The sequence below is a fragment of the Ixodes scapularis genome, unplaced genomic scaffold, assembly GCF_016920785.2.
Source record: "Ixodes scapularis isolate PalLabHiFi unplaced genomic scaffold, ASM1692078v2 PGA_scaffold7__128_contigs__length_106722199, whole genome shotgun sequence".
NCBI lineage: Eukaryota > Metazoa > Arthropoda > Arachnida > Ixodida > Ixodidae > Ixodes > Ixodes scapularis.
The window spans coordinates 62,022,316-62,041,979 of NW_024609882.1; the positions used below are offsets into that span (position 1 = coordinate 62,022,316).

The 19,664-nt window shown below is 40.4% G+C and overlaps 1 protein-coding gene across 1 annotated transcript in view; it reads left to right on the plus strand.

Annotated features, from left to right (window-relative positions):
* The window catches only part of LOC121833138 (Down syndrome cell adhesion molecule-like protein Dscam2), a 107,634-nt gene that overhangs the window by 62,852 nt on the left and 25,118 nt on the right, over window positions 1-19,664 (plus strand). The window contains exons 8-11 of the mRNA XM_042286242.1: window positions 917-1,017; window positions 7,003-7,309; window positions 8,696-8,851; window positions 10,389-10,676. Coding sequence (XP_042142176.1) covers window positions 917-1,017; window positions 7,003-7,309; window positions 8,696-8,851; window positions 10,389-10,676 — 852 coding nt within the window. The remainder of the gene's footprint in view (window positions 1-916; window positions 1,018-7,002; window positions 7,310-8,695; window positions 8,852-10,388; window positions 10,677-19,664) is intronic.

Sequence of the window (19,664 nt, forward strand, 5' to 3'; positions counted from 1 at the left end):
TTGCGCTAAGGTCTATTGCAAGATGGAACACAAACCAGGGAAACAGAGACTTCTCCGGAGGAATTGGACAAATTTAAGTCTCGCATATCAATTTCCCTCGATACGTTTTTTTCTAGAGAAAAGGCACATCAAACTAAGCTTTGGACACAAGCATTAACAAACGTACAAATTACTTTCACCCGCAGTTTTCTAGAGATAAAATTAAATCGAATTGAGAGCCGAAATTTGAGCGGACAGGAATGTATATTGTGCGTCAATTGCAGGTTGGAGAAGTTATCGTAGAAAAACTAAATAACTTAATCAAATAAGGTAATTATGAGTCCCTTCTTCAGTCTAGCATATTGTTTTATGCGGCACAATGGAATATATCATTGTGCCTTGTGTTTAGCAACACTACAAGTTCAGAAACTGTTCTGAAAGTAAATTTCGGTATACACAGAATTAACAAATAAATGTGTCGGTTATTTTAAGATTGCGATAAAGGGTAAGCAATGGTATAGTCAACGTGCTCTAGAAATAAAATATAATTATTTGGTCTTGGATTTTTTTAAATTATTTTAGAATATGTATATATTTTACCTATGAAAAGGAATACCTCTCACATAGTCGGAACGAGGTTAAACGTTTTTGACATGTTTGTTTTTGTATAAAACAGCCTATGTTGTCCATATCTTCACATAAAACAAAAAAAAAAACGATTTTTTGTAGCATTACAATGAACCAGATTACAAAAATGTAATCTCAACATATATTCGAATTTTTCCACTCCTTGTTCCTGGTCACATAATGTACACTAAATCGAGGCACAAAATTGTTTGAACGCATACTAAACGTAGTTTTACATATCAAATCATAGAAACTGTTCTAGTTCTTTTTTGTTCGATCTAAGAACGCTATACCTTCTTTAATTTCGCAGATGTTGCGCCTTTCCTCGCGTCCACATTTGCCGAGCAAACTTCTTTGCCCGGCAACAGCGCCTCGTTGCGCTGCTCGGCTTCTGGAAGTCCACTACCGCAGGTAACAACCTTTATGAAAAACTTGAACATTCTACAAGCATTATACTGCTAAGTGAAAAGGGGAAGCAAAACGCGTGGAGAAGAAAATGAGGATTTAATGGACATGACGCTTTAAACTATACCTCTTATATGAGCTGTAATTACACCTTCGCGCATTATTAACCGATCATATCTGCTGGGGTTGAAACATTGGCAGGAAAGAAACGTGTCATAGGGTTTAAAAGTAAAAAAAAAATTATATTCGGCACCCGGATGGGTCATCTTATGCCAAAACGTCACTAACGGTGGTACCGGCCATCTCCACTGTTTTTTTTACTGTTTTTGTAGTTGGCTATCTTCCACATATACGACTAAAATAGGTTGCTGTGTTTCCATATGAAATGGTCCGAGTAATATTTTTTGTAATAATTTTGAAAAAATTTAATTATATGCTTAAGATATGTTATTTAGTGGATCATTCCGCTATGTACGAATGACATAGCTAACGCTCATCCACTGATACAATCTTTTGATTCTCGAGGCGAGGGGATTGCCAAGGTTCCGTTAAGGTAATTTACAAAGCCGTCAATTTCACAGCGAAGCATGTTCCTAGTAAAAAGTTTACAGCGGAGCTCTTAGGGGTTAGTTTCTTTGGGATCGTGACCGCAGGATAAGAAATGATGACGCCGAACTCTGGACAGGTACCGCCATCTATGACGACGGCGGCAACCAGTTGCCTGGTGGACGCCGTCGCTCATAGAGGGCGGTAAGCTTTCGTCGGAGGAAGAACAGCGGGAACAAAACGAGCGGCAATGTGCGGAGCAGGGGGAATGGTTGCGCAACCACTGCGAAGCTGCTACCGCCTAAAATTCCACTGCGTCGAGCGCTTCGATTACCTTGCTAAAGGAGAGCAGATCGCTGGCCTAGAAAGCCACCACCGAGAACAGAAGCTCCAACACCGCTGCTTTTCCTTTTTCACCAGGGTGGAAAGACTGAAACTTCGTTTGATTCTGATTTTAAAGAAGGCTCACGAGAGGTACACTGGAATATAAAATATTACAATAACTTTTTTTTTTTTTTTGCAAAAAAAAGAAAACAGTTAAGCAATACGCCAAATAAATATGTTTTACAAACATATTTACATAATATATACCTCCGAATTGCTACATATAAAACGACGCCAACTATATCAAAATGATTTTCTTTAAATACGTTTTAAATGTATATAGGAAAATATGGTTTTCCGTTACTGTACTTCTCTTTTTATTTGCACAAAACGATACTAAGTTCCTTTAATTGTTACAAAATTGCACGTCAATAGTCTAAAAATAGCTTTTTAATTTTTTTATATCGTCTATTAACATTTTTAGTGACTTGAACTAAATTGCTATGGCAAAGAATTGAAATACAAATAAGCTCCTTCAGAGTAAAAAAGACAACAAACCCCCACTCGGGTTAAGCCAGCTTGCCATCGTTATAGGGACTTTGCCGCACGACGAAGGCTCCAGGGAGATAATTTTTTACGACCGAGAAAGCAAGTACGGCGGTGCTGCTCTATCGTAGGCTGTAAAAAGTCATGCTGTCTGTAGCTTACTTTTATATTTGGCTTTCTCTTCGTTGCCTACTAAGACCCATCCCTTTCGACGCTCCGTTAGCCCTGGAAGGAGTGTCGTCAGACGCCACTGTGCCAGGCAATTGAGAACGGTAGGCGCAGCACATTACCGTAAAGCCCAAAGCCCTCACACGAGGAAGGACTATCACCGCGAAAACAAGGCGAGGGTAAATACTACCTGGAGTGTCGGTACCTTGGTGTTCAACATTGTGCGACAACAAACGAGCTAGCCTATCCTTTAGAAGTATTCATGCGTACCCAGTATAATTCAGAAATGATTTGATAACCACAAAGGTTTTGTTCCTGGGGGTTTCCAAGTCAGCTGACACAGCGATGGTTCGAGTCATAGTTTGTATATTCATGTAAAATAGTTACTATGTGACACTCATGCTTCCGAGATAAGTGCTGAGCGCAGGATGTTTCAGAAAACGCGGGTAAAATCGATCCTGGGAAAAGTACGCATTGCAAAAAAATGGGGTTGTTACGATATTGGCCCCTGCCAAATGTTCAATTTAGAGAAAAACGAGTTTATATATTTAGGTTAATCTTAAAGATAAATATACCGCATGAATTACAAACAGGGTTGGCATAATTGAAAACGTTTAGGTTCACCTACATTAGAGATATATAGGGCCTAACCGGCCTTTTACGTCACTGTGTAAAAAAAACAATTAAATTTGCATGTGTTTCGGAAACGAAAAGAAACGAATATAAAACTAAACTAGGGATACAATAACGTCTTACACCCTACAATAGAGCTGCACCCCTCTACAACCTTTGTCGGTTAAAAAAAAATGTTTCCTTAGAGCCAACGTTGTGCAGCAAACGCTTGTAAGGTAGACAAGCTAGCTCAATTTAAGAGAAAGTCTGTTGTCGTTTTTCTAGGGAGGTTATCGGTACGAATTATTCTGTCAACTCAAGTTAGTACAAGGCACTGTAAACGGTTAAGGAGGGTTTAAATAACACAAAAAGTGGAGCTTTTCTTTTCTTCAAATATTGACGTGCTATTTTTGTTTACATTCAGAGAAATGAGCTGCGTTTATGCATTCATAACAGAACTCCGATACCTGTTCGAGCATATTTATACATATATTCGTAAAAGCATTTAATGATGATCTTCTTACGCATTTTGCGCCGTTTTATTTTAAGCAGTTTGATGGCTATTAGTTTGTGAACGTTTCTCTAAAACGCGTTTATTTGTCATGTTCCGTAAGGTGTTGTGCATAGAAATATTTTTTGAAATTTTTAATAATATGGGTATCTGCCGTAAACATTTTATAAAATAAATAAAACTAATATATTGCAACGTACATGTTTTTGTACAAAAATGGAAACTGTGTAAATTTCCATAGCGAAACCTTTGCAATCTCCACGCCTCGAGCAAAGAGGTTTTATGTCGTCGAACAAAATTAGCTGCGGCTTCTGCATTTTGCTGAATGCTTCTCCGAAAAACATGGCTTTAACCTTAATTTTTACATAATATTAAAAACGTAGGACTCGGATCATATTACGCAATTTGATGTAGGCATATTCTTCTCTAGAAATGTTAATTATTTCACCCCTGAACGGGGCTTTCATTTTTGTAGCGAAGAAAAACTTGCTATAAGTTAAAAATATACTTATTATCTAAGTGATTCCTTGGTGTAAATAAATTTGTTTACACGCTCTGCTGAGATTGTGACTTTCTGTAATGGAAGAGCTGATATGACGTAAACACTATTGCGCTAATTCTCCTGGAGTAAGAAAACACAAAAGAGTAGATGTTGAGCACTGTTGACCTTGAAGATATTTTCAAAACGCACCTTGGCTGGAAAGTTTGTATGATTGACGCTTACATCTATTTGTTAGCGACAACGCAAAAAGCTTTCCCAAGAAATAAAAAAATAAAGGTATTCAAAACTGACTTTTGCTGAAGATTCAAACCAAAATAGAGCATCATGGCCCTTCTAATGAAACTACACGGGACAAGCTATTAGGTACATGCCCTTCTTACTTTGTAAGTAAGTAAATCTGATACGTGCAAATTATATTCTAAGCGAGAAAAACACACTTTTGATATTGGGCAAGAGCTGAATTGATTTAACCGCACAAAACGCTCGCACGCCTCGTAATTCGAGATAGACCACATGCCTTCGGGCCCCAAGCGCATCGAGTTTGATTTATCTTGATAATGTTCTTTGAAATGCGTTATTTTGGAATAAATAGTAGACGAACAAGTCGTGTGGCACGTCTCAAATTACGAGCGGCACGTTCATGTTGCGCAGTGTAGGCACTGTACATTAAAACTAACCACAATTAGACACCTACTTATTTTCAAATGTGTTTGTTTATACTTCAAACAAAACGTGAATAATACAAGATTTCCTAATTTACGAGGCAGAAACTTGATGTACCTAATGAGCATTTCCAGATGCTTACATCGAGAGGCCTAAATGCATTAACCGGGTATCACTCGTCAGAAAAAGTCAGTTCTTGTGCAACCTTGATCTTCATTGTTAGGAAACATGCTTGCTTTATTTTTATCAAATAATTTAAACGCGAAATATAAAAAAAAACTGTTTGCCCAGATACGGTTTAAAATACCATCAAGCTCAAGAGTGTTTCTGTTGTAAAGGACGAAATTATCTTATTTTGTTTTTGTTCATTCTATCAAAACAAACACAAAAACCATTACGTAGTATAAACTCTGGCATCGTACGAAATATCAATATCAGAATATATACATAATTAAACCACCCCAATTAAAAAATTGAATTTTCAAATATTTTATCTTGTACCTATTTAGGCTCCAATGCAGAAATTTCAGAGAGCACTAAGGTAAACAAGATGTTAAAAAAATAGTTCGACTAATATTTATGGTGAACCCAGCAAACAGCTACGTTTTCTTTTTCTGAGAAAGAGATAATGACCTTTATCACCGTCAGGGACGTTTGGCATGGAATGACCCACATACAATTCACTCGGGGACAAGGAGCACAGTACATGTGGCGAAAATGTTCACTGTATGCAACATGCTTGCAGCCGAAGGGTGTTCCCAGTCTTTCATTATTTGATTCATATGTTTTTGTTCTTACCGATCGACGTGTTCATTCAGTCTGAATTGACGTAAAACGAACAACAGCGAAAACGGTATCGTTTTCGCTGATGTTCGTGATCGCATTTTCAGAAACTGATGCGGATACACTGCCCACCGATCCATCCGATACACCAATTGTTGGTAATCCCCTCACTAGTTTAGTCAACTGGGAAAATAAGTTGTATCGCGGCCCATGATGTGGACGATTTCTTAGCGGAAGATTTGTCCCCACCGATGTGGTTACTGAGATTGTTTCGGCATTGAGGGCAGTTCAGATTACTACACTGTTCGATTCAGTATTTCGAGGAACTACCAGCACATTGTGTAATAATTGCAGCGCTTCCCTGTATTCAATCAGGTACTTCAGAAGAGTGCACATTCCATTATACTTTTGCAGCGTGTTTATATTTTTTCGCGGAACAGCTTGTATTCAATCATTTCCATCTTTGAAGTTTCTCTAGCGTTAAAGACGCGTTAGAAACGCTTCGTCCAGCACCTTTGATGTACGACGGCCATAGTGCTCCATTTTCTCATTCACCTTTGGGAGTTTGGCGCGAGGAACAGGTTGCTCACGAGCACTACTTCTGGATAAAAATGGCCCTCAACCATAGAGAACGAGAGTTCTAGAACTCTTCCGCATCACTGGCGTCAAAACATTGTGCCCAGTGCATGAAGTCTGGCGCTGCTTCCTCGCTATGTAAGGGGTGCTAGTTTGCGTCGAAGCGCAATGAGCGCAGGAAACGTGAACTCATTGCTTCACTCGATTGTTTCCCGTCGCGTGCCGACCGCATTCCCGCACCGAACCGTCTTTTTTCGCCGCGTTATTCGGTGCACCACTGGTGCGGAGATGGCAGGGAGTGGTGCGCCACACGTACGTAGTGATTACCCAGTCTCACTTTTGGCTCGGCCCCACCAGGCGCAGAAATCCGAAGGAGCCAATCGGAATCAACCATCGTCAAAATTGTATTGTATTGGTGCTTATTGTGATTTTGAATATGATATCACCGGCTTAACCAGTCACGCACAGTGGATGCAGAGTGATTTTTTTACTTTGTTTCTTAATGATTGGTTTAGCACGTAAAAATATACTTCCGAAAAAAAAAAACGACGAGAGTTTTGAGAATGCAATTTAGCGCCGCTTGATTAGCCCCTCCGAACTGTAGCGTGGGCTACGGTCTGACTTATGCTGAAACGGAATATCGACATAAAGGCACTGTTAAAAGTGCAGCGCAATCGTACTTTGACCCGGACGCATGTGTTTCAATTTACCTTCCAACTTTGGATTTTGCCCTCACGGTACTCGATCTCTAAAACTCTAGGTAACGTGGACTCTCGATGGCGGCGGCGTACCCGACCACCCACGCTTCCGGGTCGGCGACTTCGTCACGTCCGATTCGACGGTGGTGAGCTTTGTGAACGTGACCGAGCTCCGCGTCGAAGACGGCGGGGAGTACGTGTGTAGGGCCACCAACGTCGTTGGCGAGGCGAAACACGCGGCCAGGGTTAACGTGCACGGACCGCCCATGATCAGGTCCATGGGAAACGTCACCGTGATCGCCGGCCGAAGCTTCCAAACAGTCTGTCCCGTGGCGGGCTTCCCAATCCACAGCGTCGTTTGGCTCAAAGGTTAGATTATATTTCGTCACTGGTCGCCGTATTAAGGCTCAAATACTAGAATAGTTGTAACGACGAGGTTGTTATCCTTTCACGCCACCGCTATACCTTCCCAGAGGCAAGCTATTAAAAAAACAGTGTAACGCTTGCGTTTTAATGAATAACATCTTGTTTAATGTAAGTACATGAATAAACGCTTTAGTATTCACGACTTGCAGAGTAAAAATAGAAGCATAGTCTCTTGTATTTTTGTAATAAAAACATAGGGTTAGTTCAAATGCGTTTTAGTACGACCAATCGCGTAACGACTGCTTGTGACCGCTTTCTCGTTTCTATAACAATCGAGGTCCACAAAACGAGTCGTAGTGGAACCTAATATTTCGTAATCCACTTTATTTCACACACCAAAAATGGCTGACACTAGCCAGTAGTATGCGCCTACTTAAGATCACCAAGGTTTTATTGAAATATACTATAGTGTCTAAACGCTGACTCTACACGAGAACCTATTTCTTATCTTGTCTCAAAATACGTGAATTGGACATGACTACAATTTTTGTTGCTGCAGTCCTACAAGATTCCTAAAATTTTCTTGTTTAAAAATAATCTTAATAGGCCCAGAACTTTATTTGAAGCAAATATATAATGTTGATTCCGTCGATTTCTGGTAGTGTTGAGGGCACTCAGAATGGAGGCAATCATTACACACTCCTCCGAAATGTCACGTTATTGATTGAGAGAAACGACAGCTTTAATAACGTTCTGCTTGTCGCTCCAGCGTATTCGTAATGTCTTGAGTACCATTATTGAGCCGAAGATCGATAGCGGGGTGATAGAAATGTGCGAACTAAAAGCTAAAAAGGGTTGCCACAGATCTCAATCATTATTTTCTTTTGCCTCTTGATTTCGAAGCAAAAAAACTTCCAAGGTTTTCCGTTCGAATCCGGGACAAATGGGAGATAGCAGGAATCGTTCAGGGCATCAAGATATAAAGTGGCCAGGCTTGACGGTTTGGTTGAACTCTTCTCCAACTGCCCATGTGAATCCCGATTACTGGTGGCCATATTAGACTTAATGTATGGCCAACACACGGGCGTGCTTCTTTTTGCTTTAAATCAGAATAAAGTTATTGGTTCTAAAGTTTGATTCAAACCAACTATCGCAGCAACAAAAAAAAATTTGTAGGACCCAATGTTGAACCATAATCTTGAAATAAGAAAGTGTTCACCTTCTACATTATTAAGTAAAAATGTCAACATGTAAGGCTTACAAAAATATGAACTTCGTGGTTTCGATTTTTTGTGTCTGAGAAAGGTTACGGAAATAAATCTATATAACATTCATCGAAAAAACAAATTCTTAGGGTGCGCATTCCGTTTACACATGCTGACGTCTCAGGGGACGCCAAACTGCCGACCAATCACCGACAACAAGTCTTCCACTCAATGTTGACCGTGCATAACGTCCAGCGGGCGTCCGACGAGGGAGAGTACTCCTGCGTCGCCCGAAGCGGCAACCTCTCCGCCAGGGGGAATACCTTCGTTCACGTACAAGGTGAATGCTCCCGAAATTCGGGCTTTTATATTGCCCTTTCCGCCGTTGGTACGACGTGCAGACTTGAATAATCTAAAAAAGGAAATAAGAATCTGGACGGTGTCGCATTCCACAATTCGGAGTGCTACTGATGTGCATTACGAGGATTCCTTCCAACTGAGTGTTTTTACTTCGCTCAGAAGATTGTGAATAATTTAGTTTAAAAACGAGCGTCTTTTTCTTTTTGGTAAACATTTTTTTTACTAAAATTATTAGGGGCACGTGACGCGATCGTAAAACGTTGATACATCATTGGCGCTCTCCTTCTGCAGTGAGCACCCTCGCATCTAAACCTTAAGTGTCCAAATTAGAGAAGTGGCCATTCTTTATTTGTTAAGCATTGAGTACGAAGTTCAAGTATACATTTTATACTGGGAACTGCGTAAATATAAGCGGATAGGGTATTCTCAATTTATGTTTTATCATTATATGTAATTTTTCTGTGGCATCATGAAAAGCCATATTGTTCAGAAAAGACACCTAGGTTATTTAGTAATCCAGGAAATAAAATCGCACCAAAGGTTTGTGCATCAAAAATAGTATAAGAAGTGTTATGGTCATTTCTGTGGATATATCAAAGGGGTATAATGATGAGGAATCTCTTCATATTCTGGACTGCAGAAGATAACTGAACATGTTATTAAGTAGAAAATTATACTTTGAACATTGAAAAAAATACAACATACACTTCCTTTAAATCTTACTGCTTTAATTCTAATTGGGTGAACTATATTTGCTGCCCTCGAGTAAAAGGAGAATGCAAGAGAAGTGAGATCGCTCCAATATTTTTATGGGAAGGTTGGTGACTTTTGACGCAAGATATGGTAACTGAAAAACAATGGGAACAGAAAATAACATACTCTCGGGCTAAATATAGTAATATGAAAATCATAGCGAGAGTCATTGAAAGAATTTCAACGGTACGACGTCTCTTTCAAACATCTGGCCTTGTGCACGCGCGCCGTACCTTCCGCCGTGCGTTGACTGCGCTTGTGCGTTCGAGCTGCACCGGACGCGGGACTACTGTATCTAATCACATTCGTTCTCACCTCGTCCGTCACCATAGAAGAAATTGGGAGAGGATAGAATGGAAACGGAAAGAAAGGGTCGCATAAGGAACAATAAAACGTTCCCTGTAGAAAAGAAAAAGTGAGAGTGCAACTGAGCAAAACCTATCTTCTGATATGGAAGGACCATTCATTTGCGTTAGGGATGTATCTGTTCAGTATATGCTTTAAACAGAAATACCTTAAAATTAGTTGCATTCTGCCATTTTTTTTATTTTCTGAAAAATTCATCAATTTTTAGAACTTAGTAAACAATAAAGGAAACTGACCAAAGTAGCAGAATAAAAGCGATATGTACACTGCCATTTTGCCCTACACGAAGGTAAATAAACGAAGAAAATACGATCCTAAGCCTTCAAGGTACTTACTGCACACCGAAAAAAAAAAAACCAGCTGAGAAAGTGTAAGCTATTTCTTAAAATGCCTCGCAGTGCCTCCTGTGATCGATAGCCAGATGCTACCGGACATGCTGACTTCCAACCAGGGAATGAACGTCAAGATGCTCTGCAGCGTTGTGCAAGGCGACCCGCCCATTTCGCTGCGATGGATGCACGGAGCTCAGCTGGTGTCGAGAAGCTCGTCGGTGTCGCTGCAAAGTCTCGATGATTCCTCCGTGCTGACCATCAAGGGAGTGTCGATGCGCGACAGCGGAAACTACACTTGCGAAGCTTCCAACGCTGCATTAACCGTGAATAGAACAGTCACCCTCGTCGTCAATGGTAAGCTGTGCGTTCATTTGATTCACTTGGTCCAGAATAGATTCGTTGCTGTGGGTTCTGAATGAAGTTACTACTTAGCGAACTATCAGTTTGAAAACATGGCCCAATTCACACTGCGTTTATCTGTTTTTTATACTATTGGTGCATATAAATAAATAGTGATTTGTCATCAGATACACTTAATTTTTATAATAGCTGAAGCGACAATGTGTAAAAGAAAAGAAATTACGTTGCACAAAACGAAGCTACAGGTCTCTACGATTAGAATGTTCAATTTCATGTGACAGTTGGCACTGTTTTAGAACCCGGTCTTTTGTACGTTCCACCCCACATTACTTAGGAGTAATATGCGCAGCGAAAACAATGAAATGACCTAATGGTGCTTGCTATAGTAAGAAAACTACTTAAACGAATATAGGATTATAGAAACTTTCACTTTTGTTACTCATGTTGCCTTTCTTATGTTATATTACCAGGTAAGCATCTCTTTTAAATCAGCTAATGAAGGAATGTTTTTTTTTTAATTATTGTTCACTGGAAAATTAGCCTGTAAGCAATAGTTAGGATTCAGGCGGGCTCTAGATTAACTCTCATCTACAATCCCGAACTCTGCGAACGTTACGCTCTCATCTCTAACTACCTCATACTTTCGAGAATAGTTTTGCACAGCAGCTCAACTCTTAGAAAGATATAACCGGAGTATTTATTAGGTGAGGCATTGGTTGGCATGATATAATTGACTTTAAACTCCAATTATAATAAGAGAACGAAATTCTATTGTCTCGACTAATAGTTCATAAGGCAATTAGAATATTTTGAGAAGTGCAAGTGAAAGTACAAATTCAACGGTTTGAGTGGACCAATGCTAAAACGTTGATACAACCTTTGAACTACCGGTGGACATTTAAAACGTGAAGTCGCTTACCAGAGCCATGTCGTTTATGTGGTGTGGTGACGGCCAGAAAAAATATTTTTTTTCCGAGTCGATATATCGTGAAGTGACCCCGTTGTTACTGTTTATACCTCGAGTTACCAGGCAACACAACCTCAATCTAAAGTTTGCTTGAAGTGAGGCGCTAATCGGGTAATTCACGTCTGTATTTTGCCTCTCTTGTTCTTTCGCTGGCGTCAACCTGCCACGTGAACGGGCGATAGCAGTCCAAGTCATCGATTGTCTGGTTTTTAATGGCCGTCGGGCAGTGTCAGAGACAAAGTTCTGTTTTGTTGGTCGAACGCTTGGCGTGCGTGGATAATGGTCTAAAGGGGCGGCAGTCGGGAAAGATTGAAGACGGGGGCCCGCTGCGTCTACTATTTAGTGGTGTGCTTATCGGAATGGACATCTTTGGCGAGGCGGACAGACTGTTTGCTTGAAGAGCTAATGACAAATATCTTAATGGTAAGGAGAATAAAGCACCCCTGCGTATTGACTGATTTCTCGGAATATATTATTCCGAACTCTATTTTATAGAATACTAACCAATACGGAAATGCTTTATATTTCATTCAAAAAGACTTCGGAATGAAACATATATGATGACACTTGTATGAATATAACCTGCTCTGCATGTTTATCCGGCAGAAGAAACTTAGATATAAGAATATGCAGCAAAATTGGTATGTTCATAACCTCAATATTCTATAGTTATCTCATTCATGGCTTGATGGTCATGTCGTCACTGCAGTACTGACAGAAACTACGTTTGACAAAAGGGGTATAAAAAAGCGTTTTTTTTAAATACCAGGCTTGTACCAGGAGCTTTTTGGTATCCGTTGAGCGTAGACTGCATCTGTATTTTTGGAGCTTATTGTATGCCGAAGAGTTGTCAAATGTAGGGAGCTTTCGTTGAGGGCAAGAACTTCCGAAAGAGCTCCCAGCCGTTTTGATCATATCCGTTACTATAAATCGATTCAACCATTTGCCAAAAGTAAACAGACGGTGACGTACGAAGATTCCAGTTTCCGCATTTTTCGTCCTGATTCCAAATCTCGATGCCAGTCTTGGGTCCGCACCCTGCACCATATAGAATAGTAAAGCCGTCCGAACGCTTCACTCTTCTTACGTAGAATCTGATCACAATCGGATGGCTCGACTAAGTAGCACATTGGTGTTGTATTTTAGGTTGAACGAGATATGATCCTGACTGCGCTCACCCAAATTTCCCTCTCAGTTTCAGCCTTGAGTTTAAAAAAAAAAAAAACGTTAAATAATAGATCTAGCAAACAGGACTGAATTTAAATAAAACAAAAGACAAAAAAACAACGAAAGTCGTGTATATGACCCCTAATGATATCTGAACCAAATATTGCGTTCAAAAGACCACATTCATTACTTTTAAAAGGACTGTTAAAAGGCAGTAGCAAATGACTGCTTACAAACCCTAGGTGGGCCAGGTTTCTAATATGTAATGATCGTTCCGAAACCTATTGGATTTCAGCATTGAGCGATCAGAAGAAAAACAAAGTAATCAAGATGCGTGAACAAAATAAGCTGCCGGCCATCTTTATTTAATGTGTTAGTATTTATATCACTAATAGCTTACAGAGCTGCTGGCGGTTAAGCTGCTGCTATCGCCCCCCAGGCTTCGTTCTGGTATTGCAGCGCAGCCTGAAATCCCACTTTGGCGTCTCTGATAAGAAAAAAAAAATATAGGTATGCGTATCTTCTTTTCCGTATTGCAGAGATTTGTGTGTGCCAGATATGTGTGTGCAAAGCAACCTAGCCGTTGCGTCTCGTGTCATTCAATCAATCACACGCAGTGTGTCTCAAGAGTCACTCAACCACAAATTACACAAATGATTGTCTGCGGTATGGCTGCTCCCGGTAACCCGTTTAACACACAGCGTGCGAAGTCAAACTTTGAGGCCACGACCGGCATAAAAAAACAACAAATCAGACAGCCCTTAATAAAAAAAAAACATACTAGAGGTGTATTGGAAGACTGTAATCCAGAATTTTCGAATTTTTTAAGCTAAAATACCTTGTTATGTCACCGCACCCACTGGGAACGAGCATGAACATTCAATGAGCAACGGCTGTCGTCTACCCAGTGCAGCGAATTCTAAAATATTAGTACGCAGAGAGCTAGTCAAGAATTGAGTCCGCCGATAGATGTGGCCGGGATATTTTGACCGGATAAGGCGTCGCCCCGGATAGGCGAAGGTTACGGATTCGATGCCCGCTCCTGCTTCTATTTCTTTACCTCGTGTTTTTCTCTCTTTTTCCCTAAAATTACTCGAATTATTCCAATAATCACTCTCACCCTCTTCGTTCACAATGTTACCACTTCCCAATCTTCCGCTACTCCCATTATATATAAAAAGAAGTCAGGAGACCATTTTCGCCATGAAGCTAATTTCCCGTTTAAAACATTACGAAACAACCATTAATTTCCAGGTCGACTTCTTAACATCGAAACATATTTGAAAAAAAATGATAATAAATTAAAATCAGTCAAACAGCGTACAGGCTGCGAATAAGCAAAAAAAAAAAAAAAAATGCAGAATGTAAAACGTGTATATACATGTCGAATTTCTGCCATCGAATGTTTTATGTCTTTGTTTTTCTAGTTCAATGTTTTTTTAATTGAGATAGTCCAAATAGAACCACCGTCAAAACTAAGTAAGAGAACAGTCCTAATATTAACAAAAAAGTATTAGCAAAGCCTAGGCAGACCAAAATATCACAAAATCTATGACAATATATTTTTTTCTTAAAACTTCAAAATAAGAAAATCTAGTTCCTTTTTTTTGCGACCTTTTGCACGTGTTTACTGAACAATACCACGTAAGTGACGACGAACACATCCCGTAGTCTGAGGACGTCTACTGCGTCAAAAATAGCCATAATCACCAATTCTAACACGTTAAAAGCGAATTCGCAGTATCAGAGGACATCTACAAGAACTGCACCTTTGTGCCTGAAGCCAGCCCTCGTCTTCTAAAGCTTATCAAAGGCTCTAATTGTACCAAAACACTTGTAAGCACGTTTTTTTTTTCCTTTTTTTGCAAGGAAAGGTAGTGCTATTTTTCTTCTCACTTTTTTTAAAAAAGGTTGTGGCAAAAAAAAATTAATGACAAAACATAAAAAACCTCTCCTCTAAGACCTGCCTAGTGCATGAAAAGTAGATGACACAGTCGAAAGGAGCTTTAAATTCAAACTTGACAAGCGACATCTAAAAGACAATGAGCAGCATGCTGCTGTCAAATCGCTCGCTTAGCCCACACAACATTACCTACATATTTCCCATATTCAAAGCTTTCTCAATCAGAACGGAAAAAAATTAATGGAAAAATTTATAAGCCTCCGCGTCCCCTGTCTCGCGCACTTTAAACAAAAGCATGTGGCTTCCAAATCCTGCAGACTACGGAAACAGCGAGGTCACCGTGAAGAATTTTGAAAGTTCCCAGGAAAAAAATCTAAATTGTGAATTCGATTAAAAAAAAAAAAAAACAATGGCCGTAGATACAATTTATATGATGTGTTATATTTTATACGCCCACGCACATTGCATTCTTCAAGTTTAATCGTATTCTGAGTTATATCACTCAAGGGATTCATGCACTGTTACCGCGATTGACTGTCTATTTGTTTTCTGTAAAGTGAACTCGCCGCCGTTTAATTTTGTGCGAGCATGCTCCTGTGGCATGTTTCTGTCATAACAAAACGTTTCGTCATAGGTAATCTCAAGTTTATGTGAACAAATGCTATTTGGCTTAGATCCCCCTCTCTCTTCTTACCTCTAAGTTAACTCTGCCCTTAATTCCTGTGAGGTAGGGGGAAGATTTAGCTAGAGATTGCATCTCTCCTATTGACAATGAACATGACGTTTGTGCTTTGTAAACTGGATAGAATGGCAGATACTAGATAAATTCACCACCTGCGAGCACCCTGATGCCGTATCTTTCGTGATGCTTTCCTACAGAGCATACATATCAAGGTTTGATTATGTAAGCAAAACACCGCTCTATAGCTATGTAGGTTAGGGCAGACTGTGTATGTAAACTGTAAGAAATCTAGACCGTCCACTTTCCGGTGAAACATTTAGGAGAGCCAATATTTTCATCTTCGGAGGAAGTTCAGCGACTGACAAGACACAAAAAACGTCTAAACCCAGAAATAGAGTTTACACTGCAGCACTGAGAATGACGTTTTGCCACGATCAGTTCGCGGCGTAGACTGTGTTACAGCTGCAGCCTTTGATGCCGATTTCCCGCTAGCGCGCCACGCTAGACCAATCAAACAAAGTCTAGAAAACAGCGCGACAACAGCAAAGGGGTGCAGGATCCCGACAATGACAGACGGGAAGCTGCTCGTATGCGACTTTCACGCATATCCTATGCCATGTCTAGTACAGGCTCTGTTCAAATAGGATCATGCACGCCAGTTCGGTCGTACTTGTTGTTTGTTACTTTTTTTGTTTATTATCATCATGCCCAGGCAACGTAATAAAAAGAAAAAATATTTCGCGAAAAACATTATTTGAAGAGACAAAAAAAAAGTGTTTTGTGTGTTGTATACGGGTATTCGGCTCAACTTCAAGTATCCTACTGGTCAAAACAATATCGGCGTTGTTTTTTTTTTTATCAATTTAACCAATAGTTCTACTACAACCTTTTTTATTTTTAAATTAGACGAAACGTTACTACATCGATGCAAATTATTTTCGAATATGCATATATATATATATATATATATATTCGCGACGAAGTGGGCTGTTCGAGCACAATCTTCATAAACTGCTTTTCAGGACGGTTGTACGTCCGGCTGACCGAGGTAAACCTGCGACTCCACTGACAGACTTTCAGTAAGACGTCCGTTACGATTAAAAATATTTGTAATTATGCATTCTAGTAAAATAAAAAAATAGATAAACGTGAAAACAAAAAAGGGAGTCAAGATATTTACAGCACCAGTTGCCCGCGTGGGCAAGACGGTGTCTTGAGGAGTTCGTTTTTTGTCCCGTTTAAAACCAGACTGACGAATTCCGCTAAGCAATCACCTTCTCTGCAGTAATTCTACCGAGTGCTAGAAATTCGGTTGACTCCGAACATAGCTACAAATGGCGAATGCACGAACTGGAGGATTTCGCCCGATCCCCTTTGCAAAATCGCAACCCAGATCTTGCACACCGCAAACATTCCTCTGCTATGCTATCTTAGTTTTGTGTTTACCTAGATAGTCAGCATAAAATACACAACAGACACTGTAAGTCGCTGCCATGGCTAAGACGTTCTCTCAAGACGGAGCTACTCGGGACTGCCCACAACTTCGTGTGTTCCTTAACGCAGCGCGCCTGTTGTATTGCATTACGATCACAGGACCCCGCGACATCCAGAAAGCGTGACACACCAGAGAAAATTACAGAAATATAATTCGTTATTACCTTTCCATAAAGCATCGAGCAGAGTATGTCTAAAGAGCAATTCACACACTTGCGTTGAGTTTGACCCAGTGCGAGGGTTGCTGGGGGCGTGTGGCCACAGCTGCCTCGGCTCCCACAAAACGGGGTAAAAAACCGGTTTTGTTGAAGCCGACGCAGCGGTTGTCATGGCGACTCCTACGTCGTAAGCCGTTGCGGTTCCACGCGGTCGGACTCGACGCAAATGTGTGAATCGCCCTTAGGCAAGTGACAATCAGTTCCTCCGAAAAAGAAAAGTGCACCAGGAGAAAACAGGTGATTATTGGGTGTGCTCTGCGGTCCATGCCGTGTCCGGCTTTCGCAAAGCCTCTCTTTAGGTACACTAGGGGTTGCCACCGCCGGCTTGTGGGGTTTGCTTGCTCTCTAAGCCGCCGTCTTTTTGATTTTGTGCTTATTAGGTCGTTGCCGATAGTATTGCCGGCGCCGCTTTTAGGGCTCGCGGCATTTCGCTGTTGACGCCGTCGTTGGTTTTTGAGGACGCTAGTATTTTGAGAAAGGTTTTGCTTCGTACCGGTTCGGCCAGCAAGTCAGAAAGATAGCACGTCCCTCTGCAAAGGGCGTCCACGTGCCGACAGGGTGACAACGGATGTCTTTTAACCCTGGCGACTCTAAAATTGGTTCAAAGGGTGGTCGTGTGGGTTTTTAGGCCTAGTTACTTCGTTTTGCTTTTCGAGCTGCCACGTCGATTGATGAAAGGCGAGAAAACAGCTTCCGCTTCGGTGAAACGCCATCCTTTAAATACGCCGACAGCGTAATTATCGACTCTTTCATCGGGATAAATTCAGGCCTTCATTTGTCTGCTGTTTCAAGAGGAGTCGCTGCCATTTATCTAAACTAGACAATCAAAGAGCCGGAGTTGGACTTACTTGAAAACAGATTTTAAAGTCTCCTCCCGGAACGCTGCACCCGTGAGAAGGCGTTAATCTGTTAGTGCATTCCCTATTTGACAAATTTGAAGTTGATGAATTTTCGCGTGCTCGTTTGAATTATTGCAAGGCATGCGAGTGTTTAGAGCGATTCGTCAGAGTGTTTTAAGAGGGGCCAAAAACGGACTTTATAAGAAACCCTCCTGCCAATGCGGTCAGCCAGTGCGCTCGATATCTTTACTCTTGTTTGTTTTACTTTTTTGAGTGATAGTGAAAGATATATTTTTTTCTAATCTTAACGGACGTCTGAGCGAAAGTCTGCAAGTGAACTCAAATGTCAAACTTGGTGAGACGGACCTACAACGATCATGAATAGGAGTTCAACAAGCTTGGTGGCTCAAACCTTCCTACTCCATTCTGAATATAGATATAAATATTTGCATATAGTCTTCACCATTTTCTTAGTTTTCTATTATTTTGTAAAAAGAATGGTAGTAGCAGCGATTACAAGTGAGGAAATTTCGGCTAAAGCTCCCAGAATTGTAACTTTGAGGGAAACAGGATTATTAGTTAAATAAATACAAAAGACGAACAAGGTGGGTATTTTTTTTTAATTAGTAAAATACTTCAACTTGAGCGCAATCCTCGAAGACCTCACAAAAATATATTTGGTTAAAAAGTATACAAAATAAAGAAATTGGTATTGGTATTTATTGCGTGCCCAAACACCGTGATATGGGTGCGCACAAAAGCAACAATGAGTTGAACATTCAATGACATGAAATACAGGAGTGACACATCAGTCATAATAAAGCAAATTACAGACACAACTCGGTATTCAAAGTAAGGCATGAAAAAGAAATCATGTTGCACAAGGCTGTTACAAATGAGTTGAATTTTAGGCATTGGTGACCCTTCAATCTGCTTGTCAGGATAAAACGTATCACAGGGTCGCGTATGTTTAGCTGGCACATGTAGGCTTGTACAATTCAAAAGATCAGGTACATCAAAACGACCTTGTATGAGTTTCTGTAAAAACTTTAACAAGAAAATTATACTCAAAATAGAGTCTCCTGTTCAAATGCCTATCGTGGACTATGCGTATAAGACGCCCTTCTACCATTTCAAAGCATCTGCAATCGCTATGTGATAGAAAGTTATACAAAGCAGACGCAAAATCAAGTAGCGGCCTAACCGAAGCACAAAATAAGCGTAATAAAGTATCAGGTGCCTGGAAGTGCCTAGTCAAACGTGAGATCGTCCCGGGCACTTTAAAGGCGGTACCACAAATGTTATAGACATGAGATTTGAAGAATAGCTTACAGTCTACAAGCACTCCAAGGTCCCTGACTACATGAGATCGAGCAATAGTACAGTTTCCTAACTTGTATTTAAAGTGTAAGGGGTAATTGCGTCTTGTTAGCAAGATTACCTCAGTTTCGTTGGCGTTCAAAGGCAAGCGGTTTAACAGGCACCACTTTGAAATGCTCCACACATCAAGTTGTAGCGCTTCACAGTCTTTTTCAGATTGAATATGTGAAAATAACTTTATATCATCAGCGAAATAATCATCCTGGCAGATGTAATACATTTTGAAGTATCATTAATGAATACTAGGAATAGCAATGCCCCCACTACTGACTCCTGGGGGACTCCTGAAGTTCGAGAGAACGCACTTGGTAAAACATTATCAACACGAACAA